Below are 22,467 nucleotides of genomic sequence, written 5' to 3' on the forward strand. Positions count from 1 at the left end.
TCTCCTTTCTCCTTTTCTCCCGATACCTCTCTCGAACGCTACGCGTTGCTACTGATTGTAAAGTAGCCGTATATGCCGCATTTTTTTCTTCACTAGCAGCACGGCACTCCTGGTCATACCATGGATTCTTTGGTGGAGGTCTCTGGTATCCAAGTACTGATTTTGCGGCTGTTTGCATGGAGTGGGCAATATTTTGCCATTGTGCTGATATGTTATCGGGACGAGAAGCGCTTTCATTAAGCAATTGGGTCAGTTGAGTGGAATATGCTGTGGCTATCTGTTGTGTTTGCAGCTTAACGATGTCCAACTTTCGTGTTGTGTCTGTCCGTGCTTTATTTGCAACGTTTAGACGGGTACGTACCTTTGCTGCAACGTGGTAATGGTCCGAATCTATGTTTGCTCCTCGGAAAGATCGTACATCCAACACGCTCGATGAATGTCTTCCACCTATCACAACGTGATCAATTTGATTTATTGTTCTTTGGTCTGGAGACAGCCAAGTGCCCTTATGAATATCGAGATGCTTAAATCTGGTACTGCTAACTACCAAGTTTTTTGCCGCTGCGAAGTCTATCAGCCTCATTCCATTGTCTGTTGTTTCACTATGTAGACTGAATTTCCCGACTGTTGGGCCAAAGACATTTTGGCATTAAAATCGCCTAGAACAATTTAAATGTCATGGGCAGGACAACGGTCATATGTTTCTTCAAAGCGCTCGTAGAATATGTCTTTGGTCTGTTCGTCCTTGTCTTCGGTTGGAGCATGAGCGCAGATAAAGCTGATGTTGAAGAATTTTGCTTTTAATCGAATTGTAGCAAGTCTTTCATTCACTGGGGTGAAGCTGGAAACCAGATGTTTTAACCTCTGACCAACTACAAAACCGCAACCAAACTCATGCTTTGTATCATGGCAGCTATTAAATACAGTGCGTCACCTTTAGGTGTTGTTGTGACATCTTTCCCAGTCTATCGTATTTCCTGTATGGCAGTGATGTCGGCCTTGTACTTTTCCAGTACATCTGCCAGCGCGTAAACTGCACCTTCTCTGTAAAGAGTGCGAACATTCCAGGTACAGATTCGCAAATCATGGTCCTTAAAACGTTTGCGGGGTCATCAACTTTAGAGGGGTTTGTTTTTTAATGTTAAGCCGGTCAGGACCGTTCCTTGGTATCTTTCTTCCCCTACGTCACCCAAGAAAACGTGAATTTTTTATAAATTTTTTAAGGAAGGTTCGACTATAGAAATTTTTAATGATTTTCAAGGAGGTTTCGACTATGAAAAATGTGGATTTTTTAAAGAATTTTTCAAGGAAGCTTCGACTATAGAAGACGTAGACTTTTTCAAGGATATTTCGACTAAAGCAAATGTGTTTCTTTTTTATAATATTTTAGGCATAAATTGAATACTCTACCAGCTGGCGGAAAAATCTGAAATTTTTACCACAGGTAGATCTTTACGTCCTGATTACAAAAATATAAAGTTTGTTGGGGGGGGAGTCCATACTTCCCGAGACATGGGCCTCTTAAGTTCCGAAAATTCCCTTGTTAAAGTAAGAAAAAAGTTTAAATTAAAAAGAAATATTGTTTTCGTGCCCTAAATTGGCTCCTGTCCAAAGGAGAAAGTCTTAAATCCCCGGCCGGCTACTTAGGAAAAACTTATAATTTAAAAAAAATTTCAGATTTTTTCCGTCAGCTGGTAGAGTATTCAATTTGTTCCAAATTTTAAACACTTTTCTGTGAAAATGTATTTTTATACATAAAAGCTTTTCCTTAAACTTTGCACTACATGTTTACACATCATTCATATAATACAATATTGAATTATAAAGAACATTTTATTTAGTTTACTTTTTTTGTTTACAATTAAGTGCTAACTAAGTCCCAATTTACATTAGGCGAGTTTACTTGCGGCAATTGTCAGTTTGTGGGTGAGAGAGGGTGTTGAGAGGCAAAGGGTTACCATATACCTCACCTCTCTCTCCATCAAACTGACAATTGCCGCAAGTAAACTCGCCTAATGTAAATTGGGACTAATATTCTTGACTTTTTCAATTAACACATGAAAATACCATTTAATACACACATATCGAAAGTGACATTCAAACAGCATAATTTAGTGATTATGAAAGCAACTAATGAGGGCTTATTCATATTTTGGTTTGAGATTCACTATCAAATTCCATGATCATTCACAAATTGTTAATCGATTTTTTGCAATTTATATCTTATTTGAAATAAAAATTCAACACATTTTTTAAATTAATATTGCAAAAATGTCTTCCTTATGGCTTTTCAATTACCGCAAGCTTACATCATTTCATGATAGTTACATCAATTAGCCAACTTCGCTTCCCCTCACCAGTATTTCTCCTTCAGATTGTTAAAAAAACAGACATTTCAACTCATCTCTTCTTCAACAATAGTGATGATAATGACGTTGTTGTTATTGTTGCACTGTTGATTACATTTTTGTTTACAAACTTCTGTTTCTGTTTAGACACTGCAATTGTTGTTTATTTTGATATTTACTATATCAACCGCAAAATTGATAATGTGCCAAGAATTTAAAAATAAAAAAAAAAAAAAAAAAAAATCGAAATAAATAAATAGCATTGCAATAAAACACTAAAAATTTGTTGATACAATGACGAAATCAAACACATACTCGGTATTCAAATAAATAATATATAGGGAACGTCGTTTTTAATAAGATGATTAATTCTTAAGGTGATATGTAGTACGTTCATAATTTCATATGAGGTGGAAACAATTGATTTCTTTATTAAAAATTTAGAAATTAATAGATCTATGATTTTGAACTTTAAGACATGAAGAGATATCAAACTGCATTCGGGAAATCCATGGCAAAACGCGGGCTTTTAAAGGCTATTTCAAGGTATTTTCGATAAGAAAAAAACTGAATTTTTTAAAGAAACTTTCCAAGCAATATCTATTAGGAAAACTTGGATTTTTTCAAAGAAATTTCTATTAGGGAAAACGTGGAGTTTTTAAAGAATATTTCAAAGAAACGTCTATTAGGAAAACGTGGATTTTTTAAAGATTTTTTATAAAAAACGTGGATTTTTTAAAGATTTTTTATAAAAAACGTGGATTTTTTTAAGATTTTTTATAAAAAACGTGGATTTTTTAAAGAAATTTTCAAGGAAATTTCAGTGAGGGAAAACGTGGATTTTTTAAAGAATTTTTCAAGGAAATTTCAGTTAGGGAAAACGTGGATTTTATAAAGAAATTTTCAAGGAAATTTCAGTTAGGGAAAACGTGGATTTTTTAAAGAAATTTTCAAGGAAATTTCAGTTAGGGAAAACGTGGATTTTTTAAAGAAATTTTCAAGAAAATTTCAGTTAGGGAAAACGTGGAATTTTTAAAGAAATTTTCAAGAAAATTTCAGTTAGGGAAAACGTGGAATTTTTAAAGAATTTTTCAAGGAAATTTCAGTGAGGGAAAACGTGGATTTTTTTAAAGAATTTTTCAAGGAAATTTCAGTGAGGGAAAACGTGGATTTTTTTAAAGAATTTTTCAAGGAAATTTCAGTGAGGGAAAACGTGGATTTTTTTAAAGAATTTTTCAAGGAAATTTCAGTGAGGGAAAACGTGGATTTTTTTAAAGAATTTTTCAAGGAAATTTCAGTGAGGGAAAACGTGGATTTTTTTAAAGAATTTTTCAAGGAAATTTCTGTGAGGGAAAACGTGGATTTTTTAAAGAATTTTTCAAGCAAATTTCAGTTAGGGAAAGCGTGATTTTTTTTAAAGAATTTTTCAAGGAAATTTCTGTGAGGGAAAACGTGGATTTTTTAAAGAATTTTTCAAGCAAATTTCAGTTAGGGAAAACGTGGATTTTTTAAAGAAATTTTCAAGGAAATTTGAGTGAGGGAAAACGTGGATTTTTTAAACAAAATTTTCAAGTAAATTCCAGTTAGGGAAAACGTGGATTTTTTAAAGAATTTTTCAAGGAAATTTCAGTTAGGGAAAACGTGGATTTTTTTGAAAGAATTTTTCAAGGAAATTTCATTGAGGGAAAACGTGGATTTTTTAAAGAATTTTTCAAGGAAATTTCATTGAGGGAAAACGTGGATTTTTTAAAGAATTTTTAAGGAAATTTCAGTGAGGGAAAACGTGGATTTTTTTAAAGAGTTTTTCAAGGAAATTTCAGTGAGGGAAAACGTGGATTTTTTAAAGAATTTTTCAAGGAATTTTCAGTGAGGGAAAACGTGGATTTTTTAAAGAATTTTCAAGGAAATTTCAGTTAGGGAAAACGTGGATTTTTTATAGAATTTTTCATCGAAATTTCAGTGAGGGAAAACGTGGATTTTTTTAAAAAAATTTTCAAGGAAATTTCAACAATTTTTGCCCCAGTGCAGTTGAAGGGGATGTATCCGATCTTGACGGCACCAAAATGTTCGTTATTTGCAGTTTATCGTTAACTATCGAATGGACTTTTTCTCCTTCGATTTTTTCAAATATCACCTCCAAATCAAATTAATTACAAATTTCATACATCGAAAAAAGGTCACGAAATTCTCAAAACCCCAATAATACACAAAGTGGAATGGAGGAATTCGGTTGTGTAGCCGGTATTCGAGCTGTCTATAGATGAAAGTCTCAATTCAGACAGGCTGAGGGTATATCCCTGTCGCCAAGATCGATTGGTACCGTTCTACTCGTTAGCACATGTTTCAATACTTCTTTCATTCTGCTGAAACATGTATACATTTTTGATAATAGCTTTGGTGACTTTTTAAGAAGTTTAAAAGCCACCTGAAATTAAATAAGATCTGAGATTATAAAACTACTCTTTGTGTTGTTTTCTTTTGTCAAGGGAGGATAATTTGTTTTTTTACTTATTTTTTATTATTAATACAATTTTCAGTTTTTTATTTAATATTTTTTTTATGCAACAATACTTAATATCCTCTTAAATAACCCCTGAACTTATTATTACCACAGAAACTCCTGCCAATGAACGCGAGGAATTATTTATACAAAAACTAAGACAATGTTGTACACTGTTCGATTTTTCCGAACCTTTAAGCGACCTAAAATGGAAGGAGGTTAAACGGGCGGCTTTACATGAAATGGTGGAATATTTATCCAACCAAAATAATGTTATTACAGAAGCAATTTATCCCGAAGCAATAAATATGGTATGTATGCTAACGAAAACTTTCCATGTCCATGAATTTAAAAAAATATTTTAATTTTTTTAGTTTGCTGTAAACTTATTTCGCACTTTACCGCCTTCTTCAAATCCAAATGGTGCCGAATTTGATCCAGAAGAAGATGAACCCACTCTAGAATCATCCTGGCCACATTTGCAATTTGTCTATGAGTTGTTTTTGCGATTTTTAGAATCGCCCGATTTTCAACCAAACATCGCCAGACGTTATATTGATCATCAGTTTGTATTGCAATTGTTGGATTTGTTCGATTCGGAGGATCCCAGAGAACGTGATTTCTTAAAGACTGTTTTACATCGTATTTATGGCAAATTTTTGGGTTTGAGAGCATTTATACGCAAACAAATCAATAATGTTTTTTACAGGTAAAACACTTATGAGGATGACTCGCTATCATAACCCTCCTTAAATTATAAATCTCTCTTTATTATAACAGATTCATCTATGAAACTGAACATCATAATGGTATTGCTGAACTTTTGGAAATTTTGGGCAGTATAATCAATGGCTTTGCTTTACCTCTCAAAGAGGAACATAAACAATTTTTGCTCAAAGTTTTATTACCATTGCACAAAGCAAAAAGTCTTTCGGTTTATCATCCACAATTGACCTATTGTGTGGTACAATTTTTGGAGAAAGATCCCAGCCTAGCAGAACCAGTCATTAAGTATGAAATTGTATTTTAGCTTAATTAAATATATTTATTAATTATTTTCCCACTTGTCCTCCCTAGGAGCCTTTTGAAATTCTGGCCCAAGACCCACAGTCCCAAGGAGGTCATGTTCTTAAATGAATTGGAAGAATTGCTTGATGTCATTGAGCCGGCAGAATTCCAAAAAGTCATGGTACCATTATTCCGTCAAATTGCCAAATGCGTTTCATCGCCCCACTTCCAGGTGGCTGAGCGTGCGCTTTACTATTGGAACAACGAGTACATTATGTCTTTAATATCGGACAATTCTCAAGTAATTTTACCCATAATGTTTCCTGCCTTGAATCGTAATTCAAAGACACATTGGAATAAAACCATACACGGTTTAATTTATAATGCACTGAAATTGTTTATGGAAATGAATCAACGTTTATTTGACGAGTGCAGTAAAAATTATCGACAAGAAAAGCAATTGTAAATATTGGAAGAAAAAAACATATTCTCCATTAACACACACTATATATAACATTCGTCATTTTTTTCTAGGGAACGCGAAAAAATGTCTCAACGCGAGGGCCTATGGCAACAGGTTGAATCCATGGCCAAAAATAATCCTGAATGGCATAAAATATGCGGTCAAATGGATAACTTAAGTATTTCTAGTAGTCAAAATGAATTCGATGATGATAATGATAACTTAGATCTTACCTATAAGTTGGATTATGATGATCGACAACAACAGCAGCAGCAACAACAACAGTCGCAACAAATGCAAAATCATAGTATAGCACAGGATACTCGTGAGGTATGTTGAAACATGTTTACAAACAATACTTTTATATATCCAAAAAAATAAGCCAGCTTAGGAATAGTACTAACAACAACAAGTTTTATTATTATGTGTTGGTAAATTAGTAACAAAAATATTGAAGTATTTGGCATTTATTTTATGTTGGCTACTAACAAAATTGGTGGAATAATTGTTTAATACCACAGGGTTTTATTAGATTGGAATGGATTATGTTATGGGTAGTCTTGAGAACTATTTACTTTATGAAAGATTCCAAACTTTTGAAGGAGGCAATTCCTTTATTTATAAGTTTGTAATTCTGTGTGAAAATGGTCAGAAAATTTTGCAGTTAGAAATCGCGATTTCTAAGGAGACACATTTTGAATTATGTAGGGCTGTTTGAGACCTCCCTTAAAGACCTCGGTTATTAAGTAGAAAATTTGCTGCGTTTTTAGGGATTTTGAAAGGCTCTCTCTAAAGAGAAAAATGATTGAATATTTATACTCTCAGCTTTTATATTAGAGAGGGTACTTATTCTTTGATACGAACAAAACTTTGCCTCATCGAAGAAATGGGTTTAGAACTCAATTATGTTTGGACGCATGTATCCGATTTGGTCCAAACTTAACATTTCGTAATATTTTGTTCAAACATAACTTTCAAAGACTACGCTAAGCGTTAGTCATGAGAGCCATACAATTACTGAACAAAAAACATTCAGAGTTGTAAAAAAACAAATTGCATTTGAAAGAGTAAAAGTTAGATGATAGCGAAGCCGTCCCACATCCGATATGTCTGAGGAGCCTTCATTACCAAAGGCGAAACATGTCATGTCACATAGTGGTGGGTGTGTGGGTTCGAGTCATCGGCTTTCCTTTTTCAAATGCATTATTGATTATAAAGCTCGATTTCCAACGAGAAATTAATTAAAAAATTAATACTAAAAATGATCTTCGCCTAAAAAGACAAATTTCTCAAATAAATAGATAGCGAAGGTCATTTGTAGATATTTTATTTAATTCTCTTTCGACTTGAGCTGTTATGACCTAAGAGGTACATTGAAAATTTAGGAGGCTACCGAAGTCCCACACATCCAAGCATTATGCTACGTTTCACGGGTGGTTAAGTACAATCATCAGGCATATTAGGACGTTGTTTTTGTGACAGACGAAAGTTAAGCTTGGTTACTATGCGGAATTTTGTTACTTACTTACTTAGCTGGCCTTTTACAGAACATTTGTTCCATAAGCCGAACTAAGAAAAAAATCTCCAATCCTCTCTGTTTGCTGCCGTATTTTCCCAATCTGGGATATGTAGCTTTCTGATATCTCGTTTGACTTGTTCGATCCAACGAAGCTTTGGCCTTCCAGATCTGCGAGAACCTCCATGCGGCCCGTATTTATACGCCTTTTTAGCGGGTTCATCATCACTCATTCTTATAACATGGCCTAGCCATCACAATCGTTGTATCTCGATTCGTTCAACTACATTGATGTCATTGTATAGTTGATACAGCTCGTTGTTCATACGACGCCGATATTCGCCGTCAACACAGATTGGCCCGTAGATCTTTCGAAGAATTTTTCTCTCGAACGCACCAAGCACTGCCTTATCTGCTTGAGCAAGTACCCATGCTTCGGAACCATACATTAGCACGGGTAGTATCAGTGTTTTGTAAAGTGTTACTTTTGTTTGACGAGAGGTGGCTTTAGGAATCTAAACTGCTTACTCAGCCCAAAGTAGCATCTGTTAGCCAACACTATTCTTCTTCGTATTTCACAACTGATGTTATTTGTTGTGTTTATGGCGGTGCCGAGGTAGACGAAGTCCTTTACTACCTCAAAATTGTAGGTACCAACATTCACAGATGGTGTGGGGTTTGTGGACATATTACGCGTCGATACCATCAACTTGGTTTTTTCGCCGTTTACTGCCAGACCAACTTTAGTAGATTCTCTTTCGACTTTTGCAAAGGTGTCAGTTACTTCCTTTACCGATCGACCCATGATGTCAATTTCGTCGGCATAAGCCAGTAACATATGGATGTTCGTGTATATCGTTCCATTTCTTTTGACCATCGCGTCTCGTATGACCTTTTTCAGCAGGATGTTGAATAGATCACACGACAAGCCGTCTCCTTGTCTGAAACCTCTTTTGGTAATAAACTCTTCGGAGAGGTTCTTTCCTATTCTAACTGAGGATCTCGTCCCAGTTAATGTCATTCTACAAAGCCGAATGAGCTTTGCAGGAATACCAAAATCAGACATGGCTTGGAACACCTTTGAACGTATAGGGCTGTCGAATGCTGCTTTATAATCGACGAAAAGATGGAAGGTGTCGATCTGCATTTCTTGGGTCTTTTCCAGGATTTGTCTCAAGGTAAATATCTGGTCAATGGTGGATTTGCCAGGTCTAAAGCCGCTCTGATAGGGTCCAATAATTTCATTGACCATAGGCTTTAGTCTCTCACACAATATGCCAGATACTATCTTATATGCAATAGGGAGCAGACTTATGCCCCTGTAATTGGAGCACACAGTCTTATCACCCTTCTTGTGGCTGGACATAGGATGCTCACGTTCCAATCGTCGGGTACGCGTTCTTCCTGCCACATGGTGCTTACTAGCTGATGCATACACCTTATCAGCGTGTCGCCTCCGGTTTTGAACAGCTCGGCTGGTAGGCCATCTGCTCCTGCTGCCTTATTATTCTTCAGCCGGTTTATTGCTGTCATTACCTCACTTTGGCTGGGCGGTATACATTCAATACCATCTTCTGGGATTGGATCTGTGGTATCTTCGCCATCTTCACTGCTATCGGATACCAACAGTTTGGAGAAATGTTCTTTCCATATCCTGAGCACACTATCTGTATCAGTTACCAAATTACCTTGTTGGTCTCTACAGGAGAATATGCCTGTACCAAAGCCATCAGTTTGATGCTTCACTCTTTGGTAGAATTTTCGGACTTCGTTCTGTCTCCTGTACATCTCTATTTGTTTACACTCCCTCTTTTCCATCTCTCTCTTCTTCCTGCGGAAAAGACGTTTCTCCTCTCTCCTTTTCTCCCAATACCTCTCTCGTGCGCTACGTGTTGCTACTGATTGTAAAGTAGCCCTATATGCTGCATTTTTTTCTTCGGTAGCAGCACGGCACTCCTGGTCATACCATGGATTCTTTGGTGGAGGTCTCTGGTATCCAAGTAATGATTTTGCGGCTGTTTGCATGGAGTGGGCAATATTTTGTCATTGTGCTGATATGTTATCGGGACGAGAAGCGCTTTCATTAAACAATTGGGTCAGTTGAGTGAAATATGCTGTGGCTATCTGTTGTGTTTGCAGCTTAACGATGTCCAACTTTCGTGTTGTGTCTGTCCGTGCTTTATTTGCAACGTTTAGACGGGTACGTACCTTTGCTGCAACGAGGTAATGGTCCGAATCTATGTTTGCTCCTCCGAACGATCGTACATCCAACACGCTCGATGAGTGTCTTCCATCTATCACAACGTGATCAATTTGATTTATTGTTCTTTGGTCTGGAGACAGCCAAGTGCCCTTATGAATATCGAGATGCTTAAATCTGGTACTGCTAACTACCATGTTTTTGCTGCTGCGAAGTCTATCAGCCTCATTCCATTGTCTGATGTTTCACTATGTAGACTGAATTTCTCGACTGTGTGTCCAAAGATATTCTCCTTTCCAATTTTGGCATTAAAATCGCCTAGAACAATTTTAATGTCATGGGCAGGACAACGGTCATATGTTTCTTCTAAGCGCTCGTAGAATATATCTTTGGTCTGTTCGTCCTTGTCTTCGGTTGGAGCATGAGCGCAGATAAAGCTGATGTTGAAGAATTTTGCTTTTAAGGACTTGCAAGTCTTTCATTCACTGGGGTGAAGCTGGAGACCAGATGTTTTAACCTCTGACCAACTACAAAACCGCAACCAAACTCATGCTTTGTATCATGACAGCTATAATACAGTGCGTCACCTTTAGGTGTTGTTGTGACATCTTTCCCAGTCCATCGTTTTTCCTGTATGGCAGTAATGTCGGCCTTGTACTTTTCAAGTACATCTGCCAGCGCGTAAACTGCACCTTCTCTATAAAGAGAGCGAACATTCCAGGTGCAGATTCGCAGATCATGGTCCTTAAAACGTTTGCGGGGGTTGTCAACTTTAGAGGGGTTTGTTTTTCTTTTGTTTCGTTTTTTCATAGTAGGCTGCTTTTTTCTAGGGGGGTTACTAGCCTGACGCCCAAACCCAAGTTTTTAACGTTCTTATGGGTGAACGCGCGGCACATCTTAGCTCACTACATTTAACGGGTGTTAAAGGCAGCTCCCCAGGTGACACCACGGGGAGGTCAGTGTCCACTTGAGATGAGAGATAAATCCTGGACTTTACCATGTTAAAGCCGGTCAGGACCGTTCCTTGGTATCTTTCATCCCCTATGGAACTATGTTAGATAACTGAAAATCAAAACTTTTCCAACTTAGCAATCCCATTTTTTAATGTTCACAAATAAGAGGCTATTTATATTATAGTTTTTTTCTGTGTTAACCTTCTTTATGAGAATTTGTTTGACGTATATGCAATGGAAGTAACATTTGAAACCCAGTGGGTTTCTTAAATCCTGTTATATGTAAATGTACTATAACTTTTATTCCTACGTCATTTATATTTGCTCTTCTATATCAGAAAATTTTGATCATCAATTATTGTCTACGAAAGATTTGGACTTCTCCACACAAAAATTCAATATTTTCGCTGAAATGGTGCGTACAATAACTCGCGAGCGGATCAACAAATTTGGTTCTTAACTCTGCACCTTGTTATATTTTGTTCAAACATAGATCAGTCGGTCCAATCCCACACAAAATTTAAAAAAAAAAACCGGAAAGGAAAGGATCTATGATACCCTACACCACTGTGAATAGGTAAAATATATATGGGAGCTAAATGCAAATGTGAACAGATTACGATATAATTTGGCGCAATTTTTTTTTAGAACAAACACCGTCACACATTCCAAATTTCATCAAAATTAGACATACAAAGCGTATTTGGTGCATCAAATACCTTAAATCGGGCGAAAATATATATGGGAGCTATATCCAAATCCGAACCGATTTCGATAAAATTTGGCACATTTATCTATAGACCTAATTCCATCACACATTCCATATTTCATTGAGATCGGACATATATAACGTCTTTCGTGCACCAAAAACAAAAAATCGGCCGAAAATTTATATGGGAGCTATATCCAAATCTGAACCGATTTCGATAAAATTTGCCACACTTATTTCTAGACCAAATTCCGTCACACATTCTAAATTTCATTGATATCGGACATATACAACGTCTTTCGTGCACTAAATACCAAAAATTGACCGAAACTTTATATGGGAGCTATATCCAAATCTGAACCGATTTTGATATAATTCGGCACATTTATCTATAGACCAAATTCCGTAAAATATTCCAAATTTCATTGAGATTGGACATATATAACGTCTTTCGTGCACCAAATACCAAAAATCGGCCTAAAAATTATATGGGAGCTATATCCAAATCTGAACCGATTTTAATATAATTTGGCACATTTATCTATAGACCTAATTCCATCACATATTCCAAATTTCATCAAAATTGGACAGATACAGCGTGTTTGGTGCATCAAATACTTCAAATCGGCCAAAAATATATATGGGAGCTATATCCAAATCTGAACCGATTTTGATATAATTTGGTACACTTATTTCTAGACCAAATTCCGTCACACATTCCAAATTTCATCAAAATTGGACAGATACAGCGTGTTTGGTGCATCAAATACCTCAAATCGGCCGAAAATATATATCCATAGAAGGAACTATGGGTCTATCCCTTTCCTTAGGCAGGTTACATACAAATGCACTAACACATAATACCCTTACCACAGTGTGGTGTAGGGTATAAAAATGCTCTAAAATGGCGAGCACGGTAAATTTCACCGATTTGCCCATCGTAAATTTTCTTCCAGACATAAATCAAGTTCCACTCCATCAATTACCTCAAACAAAAAAATTTTCGCAAAGGTGCAGTTCTAAGGGGCGTCATTTTGAAATTGTTTGCCTTTGGCTATCACACGGTCCCCTTAACGACGATACTTCCCGAGATAATGGCTAGAAAGCAATTAAAAACCCGGCCGACACCAACTAAAACTACTAATGACCACGAGAGATCTGCCCAACACTTCTGATGTTCGGGTAACATAAAGGATGTTTCGAGGCATTGTGGGTTATTCTCAACGTAAATTCCCCGTGAGTTTTCTCACTCTGCTGGCCGAACACCCGAGATGAGACCAAATTTCCCAGCCCTCGTTTTGATTACTGTCGAAAAACAAAGTTTACGTCGTCGGCTACCAAAACATGTTCTTGGGTCATTTGTCGCGATTTAAAAGAAAATATTGTTTTGGAATCCTATATGAACAAAGCGATCAAAACAATTGTAAGGCTATCGATAATTTGCCAGCTATATTCAGTAAGCAACGCAGCATGGCAATAGCGCTGCCCGCCATGTCCACACATATTAGTCAAGGACTCAGCCAATGCAAGCTGTAAGATAGGACAGTGTTAATACTATCGAGCACTCTACGCTGTTTAAGGACATTGCCAAGTTTGAAACGTTTCGTAATCATTTAGATGTGTGGACGCCAGTCGTACGTGCAATTCAGGAACAGGGAGTTTCCCAATGTAGGGTAATATTATCGAAACTGTTTAACCTCCAGATTCCATTATGATCGTTACATATGTGGATGATTGTACGATCTTGACATCGGGTACCTTTCCTAATGACATTTGTTTTCCACGTGAGGAATATGCAAATATCTGATACTAAATATACGGCAACTCTGTTCGCCACATTGGAAGAGAGTTGAATGACGTGGTCGACGGTAGCAGAATTCCGACCCTCAACTACCCAAGATTCTAGGGATCACATTTGACAGCATGTTCATGTCATGTCGTGCCGCATGCCACAGCCACCACACAGACAAGCTGATATATAGGAATAAGGTCCCCAAGTCCCTAGATGGCAGCACTTGGGGAACAGATACAAAAACCTTGTTGTCTACATATACTTATATGTTGGTCCGTTGGTAAACCGCAAGTGCAACGTGGTGGAAAATATTTAAACCTATCACAATGCTGCCTTGGGATCTGCATCAGAGTGCCTCCTCATGTCTTTAGTGATCCATATACATGAGGAGACAAAGATTGCTTTAGTACAGCAATAAAATGGTATGCTCTTGTTACAGGACTTGCTCGGTCCTTAGAGTGAGAGCCAGAGTAGTTTTGGCTCAACTGCACTCGGGATGATGAATTCCTATAGGACAAAGTTCATTAACACAGCGTAAAACATCTACCCAGCTTGCACACTACAACTTTTCAGCTGCCCTGCCAAACCTACTCAATTATTTCCAGTAGCTTTGTGGATACAACCCATCGAAGCATCTACATTCATAGAACTGGATATAGATCCAGAGCCAGATTAAACAGAAAAGGGAACGGAACAACTATAGTTTAGTAAAAACTCTCCGATTTTTTTTTAAATTTTTTCCAGAGGTAGGTACTTTTGCGCTGATTACGGGAATATAATATTTTCTTGGAGGACGGACCCGGTTACCCGGTTATTTGTCCCGAAAGTCTGGGTACCCGGTACCCGCTAGACCCGGTTCTACTGAACCGATTTTTACAAAATGGGTTTCGTTGGAAAGCTTATGAAAATACCTATCAATCAAGTGACATGACTGGGTTCAGAAGTTATAGCAAAAATATCGATTTTTGGACCCGGCTTTTTGCATAAAACCCTCAAAAAGTCGGAAAGAGGCCCATTATGGGTGCTAAATTAAATTATGTCATATTATAGATAATACTTTAACCTTTCCAAAATGGTGCTATATGTTGTAATATCTCTGGATCCAGAGATATTGACCTTAGAATCATTGCATCCAGTGATAAAATTCTTCTGCCTTAAGATTTTCTCCCCTTGGGTATGTCCAACACCGGCTACGCGATCTAAAGTTTTTCTAAATTCGACACTTTTTCTATGTAGCCGGACTGTGGCCGGGGCTTGAGATTTTCTCCTCCGGGGTATGTCCAACAACGGCTACGCGATCCAAAGTTTTTCTAAATTCGACACTTTCTATGTAGCCGGCCTTCGGCAGGGGCTTGAGATTTTCTCCTCTACGTGATCCATAGTTTTTCTAAATTCGAAACTTTTTCTAAGTATCAAATAAACGTTTTTCTAAAATTCATTTCAAAACATGAGCATTTTCTAAAGAAATGAACCCATTAGAACCGGAATGTGAAGATCATAAGGTCATTATCTCTGGATCGAAAGAAGATATAACAACAAATTGCACCATTTTGGAAAGGTTAAAGTATGAGCTATAACATGGTATGAATTAGTTGAGCATCCATAATGGGCCTCTTTTCGACTTTTTGAGGGTTTTATGGAAAAAGCCGGGTCCAAAAATCGATATTTATGCTATAACTTCTCAACCGATAAAAATAACCCAGTCATGTCACCACTTGTTGGCTAGGTATTTTCATAAGGTTTCCAACGATCGGTTCAGTAGAACCGGGTCTAGCGGGTACCGGGTACCCGGACTTTCGGGTCAAATAACCGGGTAACCGGGTCCGTCCCCCAAGAAAATTTTATATTCCCGTGATAAGCGCAACAATATCTACCACTGCAAAAATTTCAAGAAAATCGGAGAGTTTTTACTAATCTAGAGTTAAGCCAAGGGAACATATAAACATATAAAATACTTTTACAACACACCCGTAGGCCATGATGGGCAGAACCACGGTTACATACAGCCAGTCTATGACTTGTGTTCTAAGTCCCCAACTTTTCCCAATAGAGTTATTGCAGCAGTAGAGTGAGAAAGTGTAAATTGATTTGGCTTCATCCACAAATCAATAGGAGTTAGAACGGGCAGTTGAAAGATGCTAGGGTCGTAGAGGCTTCGGAACAATGTTTTTTCTATAGGAGCTAAAATGATTGCTGCCCAGCGTTTAATGAGTTCTCCATCGATAATCAATTGACGTCCGGTTGAATGTCCTCACGATAGCACCTGAAGTTCTTACGAGCAAACATAACATTTATTTGTATAATTAGTTTTTTTTTAGAAGGATCTCACTACCGGCATTTAGAAGACTTTTTTATACCCTCCACCATAGTATGGAGGGTATATTAAGTTTGTCATTCCGTTTGTAAAGTATAGTACACATTGACAAGCAAAACTGACAGTCATCGAGGTCTATTTCGTGAATATCAAAGCCTAATTGAAAAATTTATTTTATAATCTCTAAATAATACCGTAAATATTGTATTTCAAACGTTTTTAGCTAAATAAAAGTTGTTATTTGTCGGAAAATTGTCCTTAAAGTACGTTGACTGTCAGTTTTGACTGTTAGTGTGTACTCCCCTTAACACATCGAACTAATCATTTGCGACCCTATAAAGTATATATATTCTTGATCAGGATAAAATTCTAAGACGATCTAGCCATGTCCGTCTGTCCGTATGTCCGTCCGTCTGTTGTAATCACTCTAGCGTCCGCAATAATTGAGATAGAGTGCTGAAATTTTGCACCCGAGGGTCTTTTTTCCATAGGCAGGTCAAGTTCGAAGATGGGCTATATCGGTCCACTCTTTGGTATAGCCCCCATATAACGGTACCTCCGGATTTGAGGTATTTTGACGTTCTTCGCCACATTTGCCGACCGAATTAGCTATAATTTGACACTTAGGGTTCCTAGTGATCAACAAACTTATATCCCTAAGGATATGAGCATAGGTCCATGTTTTGGTATAGCCCCCATATAACGGTACCTCCCGATTTTCGGTATTTTGAGAATTTTAGCCACAATTTCTAACCGAACTATCTGCAATTTGCCATTTGAGGTTCTCAGTGGTCATGAAATATCTCCACCAAACATCGTCAACATAGGTCCATGTTTTGGTATAGCCCCCATATAACGGTACCTTCCGATTTTCGGTATTTTGGGAATTTTAGCCACAATTTTTAATCGAACTAGCTGTAATTTGACATTTGAGATGCTCAGTGGTCATGAAACATCTCCAAGAAACATCGTCAAAATATTTCCATGTTTGGTATAGCCCCCATACATATATCGGTACCTCCCGATTTTCGGTATTTTGAAAATTTTAGCTACAGTTTTTAACCGAAATAACTGTAATTTGACATTTGAAGTTCTCAGTGGTCATAAAACATCTCCAACGAAACATCATCAACATAGGTCCATGTTTTGGTATAGCCCCCATATAACGGTACCTCCCGATTTTCGGTATTTTGAGAATTTTAGCTGAACACATTTTTTAGATTAGATTAGATAACACTGAGCAACAAAATGGAGGTGAAAGTCTGGGTCACGGAAAATTCCTCTTGGGGAAGAAAGGCCTTGGTGAGTATATTATGAACCCCGAAGGACAGGACCGCCGTGAGTCGAACTTCCGCGTTATGGCGTGATGAAATTTTTGTTAGAGACCCTGTGGGCCATCAGGAATTAGCGTTATATCTTTGTTCACTGTTGCTTAAGTGCTCTACAAAAACAACAAACAAGGATATAATGCTAATTCATGATGGCTTACAGGGTCTCTTGCAAAAACTTCATCACGCCATAACGCGGAAGTTCGACTCACGGCGCATCTGACCTTCGGGGTTTTTATTATACACACACCAAGGGCTTTCATCTCCAAAAGGAATTACCTCTGCCCCAATATTTGTGTTCACAGTGTAATTTAAGCAATAGTGGGAGGCAGTAGGAGTCTATCCATTGTCGAAAAGTTGTTCCACCTAAAATTGTGAAAGGACCCTAATTATTCCATTTTAATTAAGACTATTTTATGGTGGAGGGTATAAAAAGTTTTTACATGTTTCATGCTTCCTTTCTCATTGTGGCTGTTTACACACTTTGTTTCGATTTATAAACAAACAGGGGTAGCATCGACAATATGACTTTTTTATACAGCCGGTATAGTAATTGTCGACTTTAGATCTAAAGAAGGGGAACTACTAAATTATTTAAAGAAAACCCTTACATTTTTTTACTAACTACCATATAAATTAAGGTATATTTTGGCGCCTCTTTAATACTTCAATATTTTTGTAGATAAACAATATTTGTATTGTAGTTAACAATTCAGTTGTTTCTTAATATATGTTTACTTTATTTCCTGTTGCTATTTGTAGTCTAAAAATATCTATACTATTTTAATTCTAATCTGTGACTAACTTCTTGAGTTTCTTTCTCTTTGTTTTTAGCGTTACGTAGCTTTATTAGAATAAATAAAAAATTGAATGTAAATTTGTTGTGTCTTGCCTTAAAAAAAAAAAAAAAAACAAAACAAAACAATGTAGAAGATATGGCTAATAATAACAAAAAAATGCGCTTTGTACTGCTATACAAATGTATTTTCATAAAAACTACTATATACATGTGGTATTATTATATAACCTGTTTCCCTCCCCTGAAAAATCCACCCTTTTGTTTTGTTATGAATGTATGTTAATTAAAAAAAAACTAATTGTTTTTCTTGTGTATTGCTATTTTGGTGTAAAACAAACAACAACAACAAAAAACAAACATACAATCCTTAGAAATCGCCACGTAATTTGGATAAACCATTGTTAAGACGAAAATCTGATTTGCCAGCTGATAGCGGCATTGTGCATGCTCTATTTGAGCACAAGAGGCCAGATGAATATTTGAAAACTCCGCCAGATGCAAATGCGTGTTAATTTCTTTTAATTTTGAAAACACTACAAAAAAACGAATCGGACGACTGCTTGCTCTAGTGAAACATGTTAACAATAATATTCCATATTTTTATATTTACACCAAAAAAACAAGACAACCATGTTCAACAGCAGAACGAAGTCAGGCGTTAGAGACAAAAGCTTGTTTTAAACAACAACAACAACACGTTGCATATAAAACCAAAATAAATATCAAAATATTCAGCAGTAAAAAATAAACAACTTTTCTATATATAAGCCAATGCACTTATAACACAAACACCTACTTACACACACAACACAAATACATACATATTCCATATATGAAACATATTATTTTCAATTTATTATCAATACAATTACTAATTAAAAAAATATATTTTTTTTTTAAAAATGATTAATAAAAATGACACAATTTTATTTTCCATTAAAAATACAAAAGACAAAACAACAGCAACAACATTACAAAGACAAAGTTCTGTTATTATTGTATTAATGGAATACAAAATATTTTATTTTATACTATTTGGGTAATATTTTTAACTATACCTAAACACTACTTAGGCTAGGGGTTCGGTCTCAAAGAGATAATGAATGCAATCCTAATACCCATACTAGGGTGGGGCAATTAGTATGGAAAGAAAAAAATCTTAATGGGCGTTTCGCTTTTCTGATTCTTGGGATTGTAATGATGAGCAAAAAAGTCCACTAGACCATAGGGTTAAAATCGTAGTTTTTTTTTCATATTTCGTAAATTGCTTGCGATCGAAAATCTTAATAGTTTCGGTGTTATAGGCCAAAATATAAAAAAACGTGACAAAAAATTTTGATTTTTTTCTACATTTTCGACAATGAAAACTAAGTAATATGTTCAGAGAAATTTTAGCCCGAGACAATAGCTGCAACTTTATTAATTTACAAATAAACCAGTAAGGAAAGGATCAAAGTCGGGCGGGGTTGACTATATGATACTATACACCACTGTGAATTGGTAAAATATATATGGGACCTAAATCCAAATGTGAACAGATTACGATATAATTTGGCACATATATTTCATCAAAATTAGACATACATAGCGTCTTTGGTGCATCAAATACTTCAAATCGGCCGAAAATATATATGGGAGCTATATCGAAATCTGAACCGATTTTGATATAATTTGGCACATTTATCTATAGACCTAATTCCATCACACATTCCAAATTTCATCAAAATTGGACAGATACAGCGTGTTTGGTGCATCAAATACTTCAAATCGGCCGAAAATATATATGGGACCTATATCCAAATCTGAACCGATTTTGATATAATTTGGGATATTTATCTATAGACCTAATTCCATCACACATTCCAAATTTCATCAAAATTGGACAGATACAGCGTGTTTGGTGCATCAAATACCTCAAATCGGCCGAAAATATATATGGGAGCTATATCCAAATCTGAACCGATTTTCACCAAAAGCAATAGCGTTCTTCATTAGGATAAAAAAATGATCTTCCCCAATTTTCAGCCAAATCGAACAATAAATGCGACCTACGTACGGACATGTACACACACACACACCTATCTCGCTTGAGCCTGTCTCTAATGACCCGTACATGGAATGTATAGGGGTAGCAGTCAGGTGTGGAGCTGCCGAGATAGAGTTGCTGAATGTATACATCCCGCCGAGAAATAGCTGTATCCCTGATTATAGGCCTGACATTAGCCCGCTCTTGCAAGGTCATAATCGTCTGGTCCTGGGGGATTTTAATGCGCATAATGAGATGTGGCATTCTGCCCTCGGAAACGACCAGAGAGGTATAGCGCTGGCTGAGCAGATTGATAGCTCTACGTTTTTCACGGTCAATGAGGAGGCCCCGTACCAGAATTAGAGGAGAGTGTCACAGTTCGCCTGACATAACCATCGTGTCACCTGGTCTGACAAATGACGTTACCTGGCAACCCGTCATTTCCCTTGGATCAGACCATCTCCCCATAATTGTCTCCATTAGCAGACCACCCGACTTCATCACCTCTGAACGTCGCACGTTCGTCAATCATAAAAAAGCTGATTGGCTGAGTTTCAGAGAGTTCACCAATCCCCGCTTCAGAGAATTGCCCAATCCTTCTGATGTTCGGGTAGCGGAAAGGACGTTCCGGGACATCATCACTGCTGCAGCCGCTCGCCATATCCCGAATACCCGAAGCAAGACCAAATTTCCCAGCAGAGGCGACGGGATTAGCAAATGAGCGTGATGAGCTTCGTCGTATCAACCCCAATGACCCCAGAGTCAGGGAGCTGACACTGGAAGTTAACATGTTGGTCGGCGAGCATAAGCGGAACAAATGGTTAAATCATCTGAAGAGCTGCAACATTGGAGCCGGTATAGGTGAATTGTGGGCAACGGTTAAGTCACTCTCGAACCCTGGAAGAAGGGAAGATAGGACCTCAGTCACGTTTGGCGACGTTACGTTGACTGACCCGAAGAGGTGCGCAAGTAATTTCAATCGACAGTTTGTCGAGCATCCCGGGAGTGACAGGGCGAAGAGAAGAGTATTACGTCGTATCAGATCTCTTCCTGCCGAGGATGAACCACCACAATTTACAATGGATGATGTTGCCAATGCCATCAGGAACGCTAAATCATCCAAAGCGTTGGGCCCTGATGGAATCTCCATGGTAATGTTGAAGCAGCTGGATGAGCCGGGAGTTGAGTATCTCACCAACGTCTTCAACTTGTCGCTAGCCACCCTCGTTGTTCCCGAAGTCTGGAAAATGGGCAGGGTGGTCCCACTACGGAAGCCAGGCAAAGATGCCAGCAAAAGTGAATCGTACAGGCCGATTTCGCTTTTTTCGCCCGTAGCAAAGACCCTTGAGGCCTTAGTCCTCCCCAGTATCAGGAATAGCTATCAAGTTGCTTATCATTAGCATGGATTCCATAAGCAGCACAGCACGATAACAGCACTGCACGCCATCTGCACATATATTTGTCAAGGACTCAACCAGAGACCGCCGTGCGATAGAACAGTGATGGTAGCGCTTGACTTATCAAAAGCCTTTGATACAGTCAGGCACTCCACGCTGTTTGAGGACATTGAGCAGACAACCCTCCGGCCAAGCCTGAAACGTTAGTCAATTATATGTGTGGACGCCAGTCGTACGTGGAATTCAGGAACAAAAAGTCCAAACCCCGTAGAGTGAAACAGGGAGTTCCCCAAGGTGGGGTGATATCTCCGGAACTGTTTAACCTCTACCTCTCCTGTATTCTGCCCCTTCCCCAGACGGCATCGAGATCGTAACGTATGCGGATGATTGCACGATCCTGGCGTCAGGTACCTATCCTGATGACATCTGTGAGAGATTGAACAACTATTTAACCGATCTTACCACATTTTTCCATTCGAGGAATATGCAGATTTCTGCCACAAAATCAACAGCCACTCTGTTCACCACATGGACAGCGCAGTTTGGAAGAGAATTGAATGTCGTTGTTGTTGTTGTAGCAGCATATAATGCTGGGTTGGCAGCCGCTGGCCGAAACACTTTCGGTTTCGGGTCAATCCGGTACGTAAGAACCCGCTGCCGTGGGATTGAATGTCGTGGTCGACGGTAGCAGAATTCCGACCACAAACTGCTCCAATATTTTAGGGGTCACATTCGATACTACTTTCAAGTCGTGCGCGCACGCTACAGCTATCTGAGACAAACTTAAAAGTAGAACAAGGTCCTCAAGTGCCTAGCCGGCAGCACTTGGGGTGCAGTTTGGTCCTCGGGATTATGTGATACGAATTGGAAAAAGATTCAAACCTGTCAGAATGCCGCACTGAGAACAGCAACAGGGTGCCTCTTCAAGTCTTCAGTGGACCATCTACATGATGAGGCATAGATTCTTCCAGTAAAGCGTGAGGAGGCGTAGAGTGAAACAGGGAGTTCCCCAAGGTGGGGTGATATCTCCGGAACTGTTTAACCTCTACCTCTTCTGTATGGTACCTACCCTGATGACATCTGTGAGAGACTGAACAACTATTTAACCGATCTT

The 22,467-nt window shown here is 37.8% G+C and overlaps 1 protein-coding gene across 32 annotated transcripts in view; it reads left to right on the forward strand.

The window, feature by feature from the left end:
- Positions 1–22,467, forward strand: part of wrd (Protein phosphatase regulatory B subunit well-rounded) — a 71,156-nt gene that overhangs the window by 46,454 nt on the left and 2,235 nt on the right. For 14 of the 32 annotated variants that reach the window (XM_073971553.1, XM_073971512.1, XM_073971523.1 and 11 more), the window contains 5 exons: positions 4,963–5,159; positions 5,223–5,557; positions 5,629–5,859; positions 5,926–6,318; positions 6,391–6,649. In XM_073971553.1, the coding sequence (XP_073827654.1) occupies positions 4,963–5,159; positions 5,223–5,557; positions 5,629–5,859; positions 5,926–6,318; positions 6,391–6,649 (1,415 nt within the window). Of the gene's footprint in view, positions 1–4,962; positions 5,160–5,222; positions 5,558–5,628; positions 5,860–5,925; positions 6,319–6,390; positions 6,650–17,965; positions 18,680–22,467 lie in introns of those variants that run through there. The other 18 variants (XM_073971472.1, XM_073971480.1, XM_073971487.1 and 15 more) reach the window with 2 other exon arrangements.

This window comes from Musca autumnalis, unplaced genomic scaffold (genome assembly GCF_047663935.1).
Source record: "Musca autumnalis isolate F117 unplaced genomic scaffold, ASM4766393v1 scaffold_1, whole genome shotgun sequence".
NCBI classification, from domain to species: Eukaryota; Metazoa; Arthropoda; class Insecta; order Diptera; family Muscidae; genus Musca; species Musca autumnalis.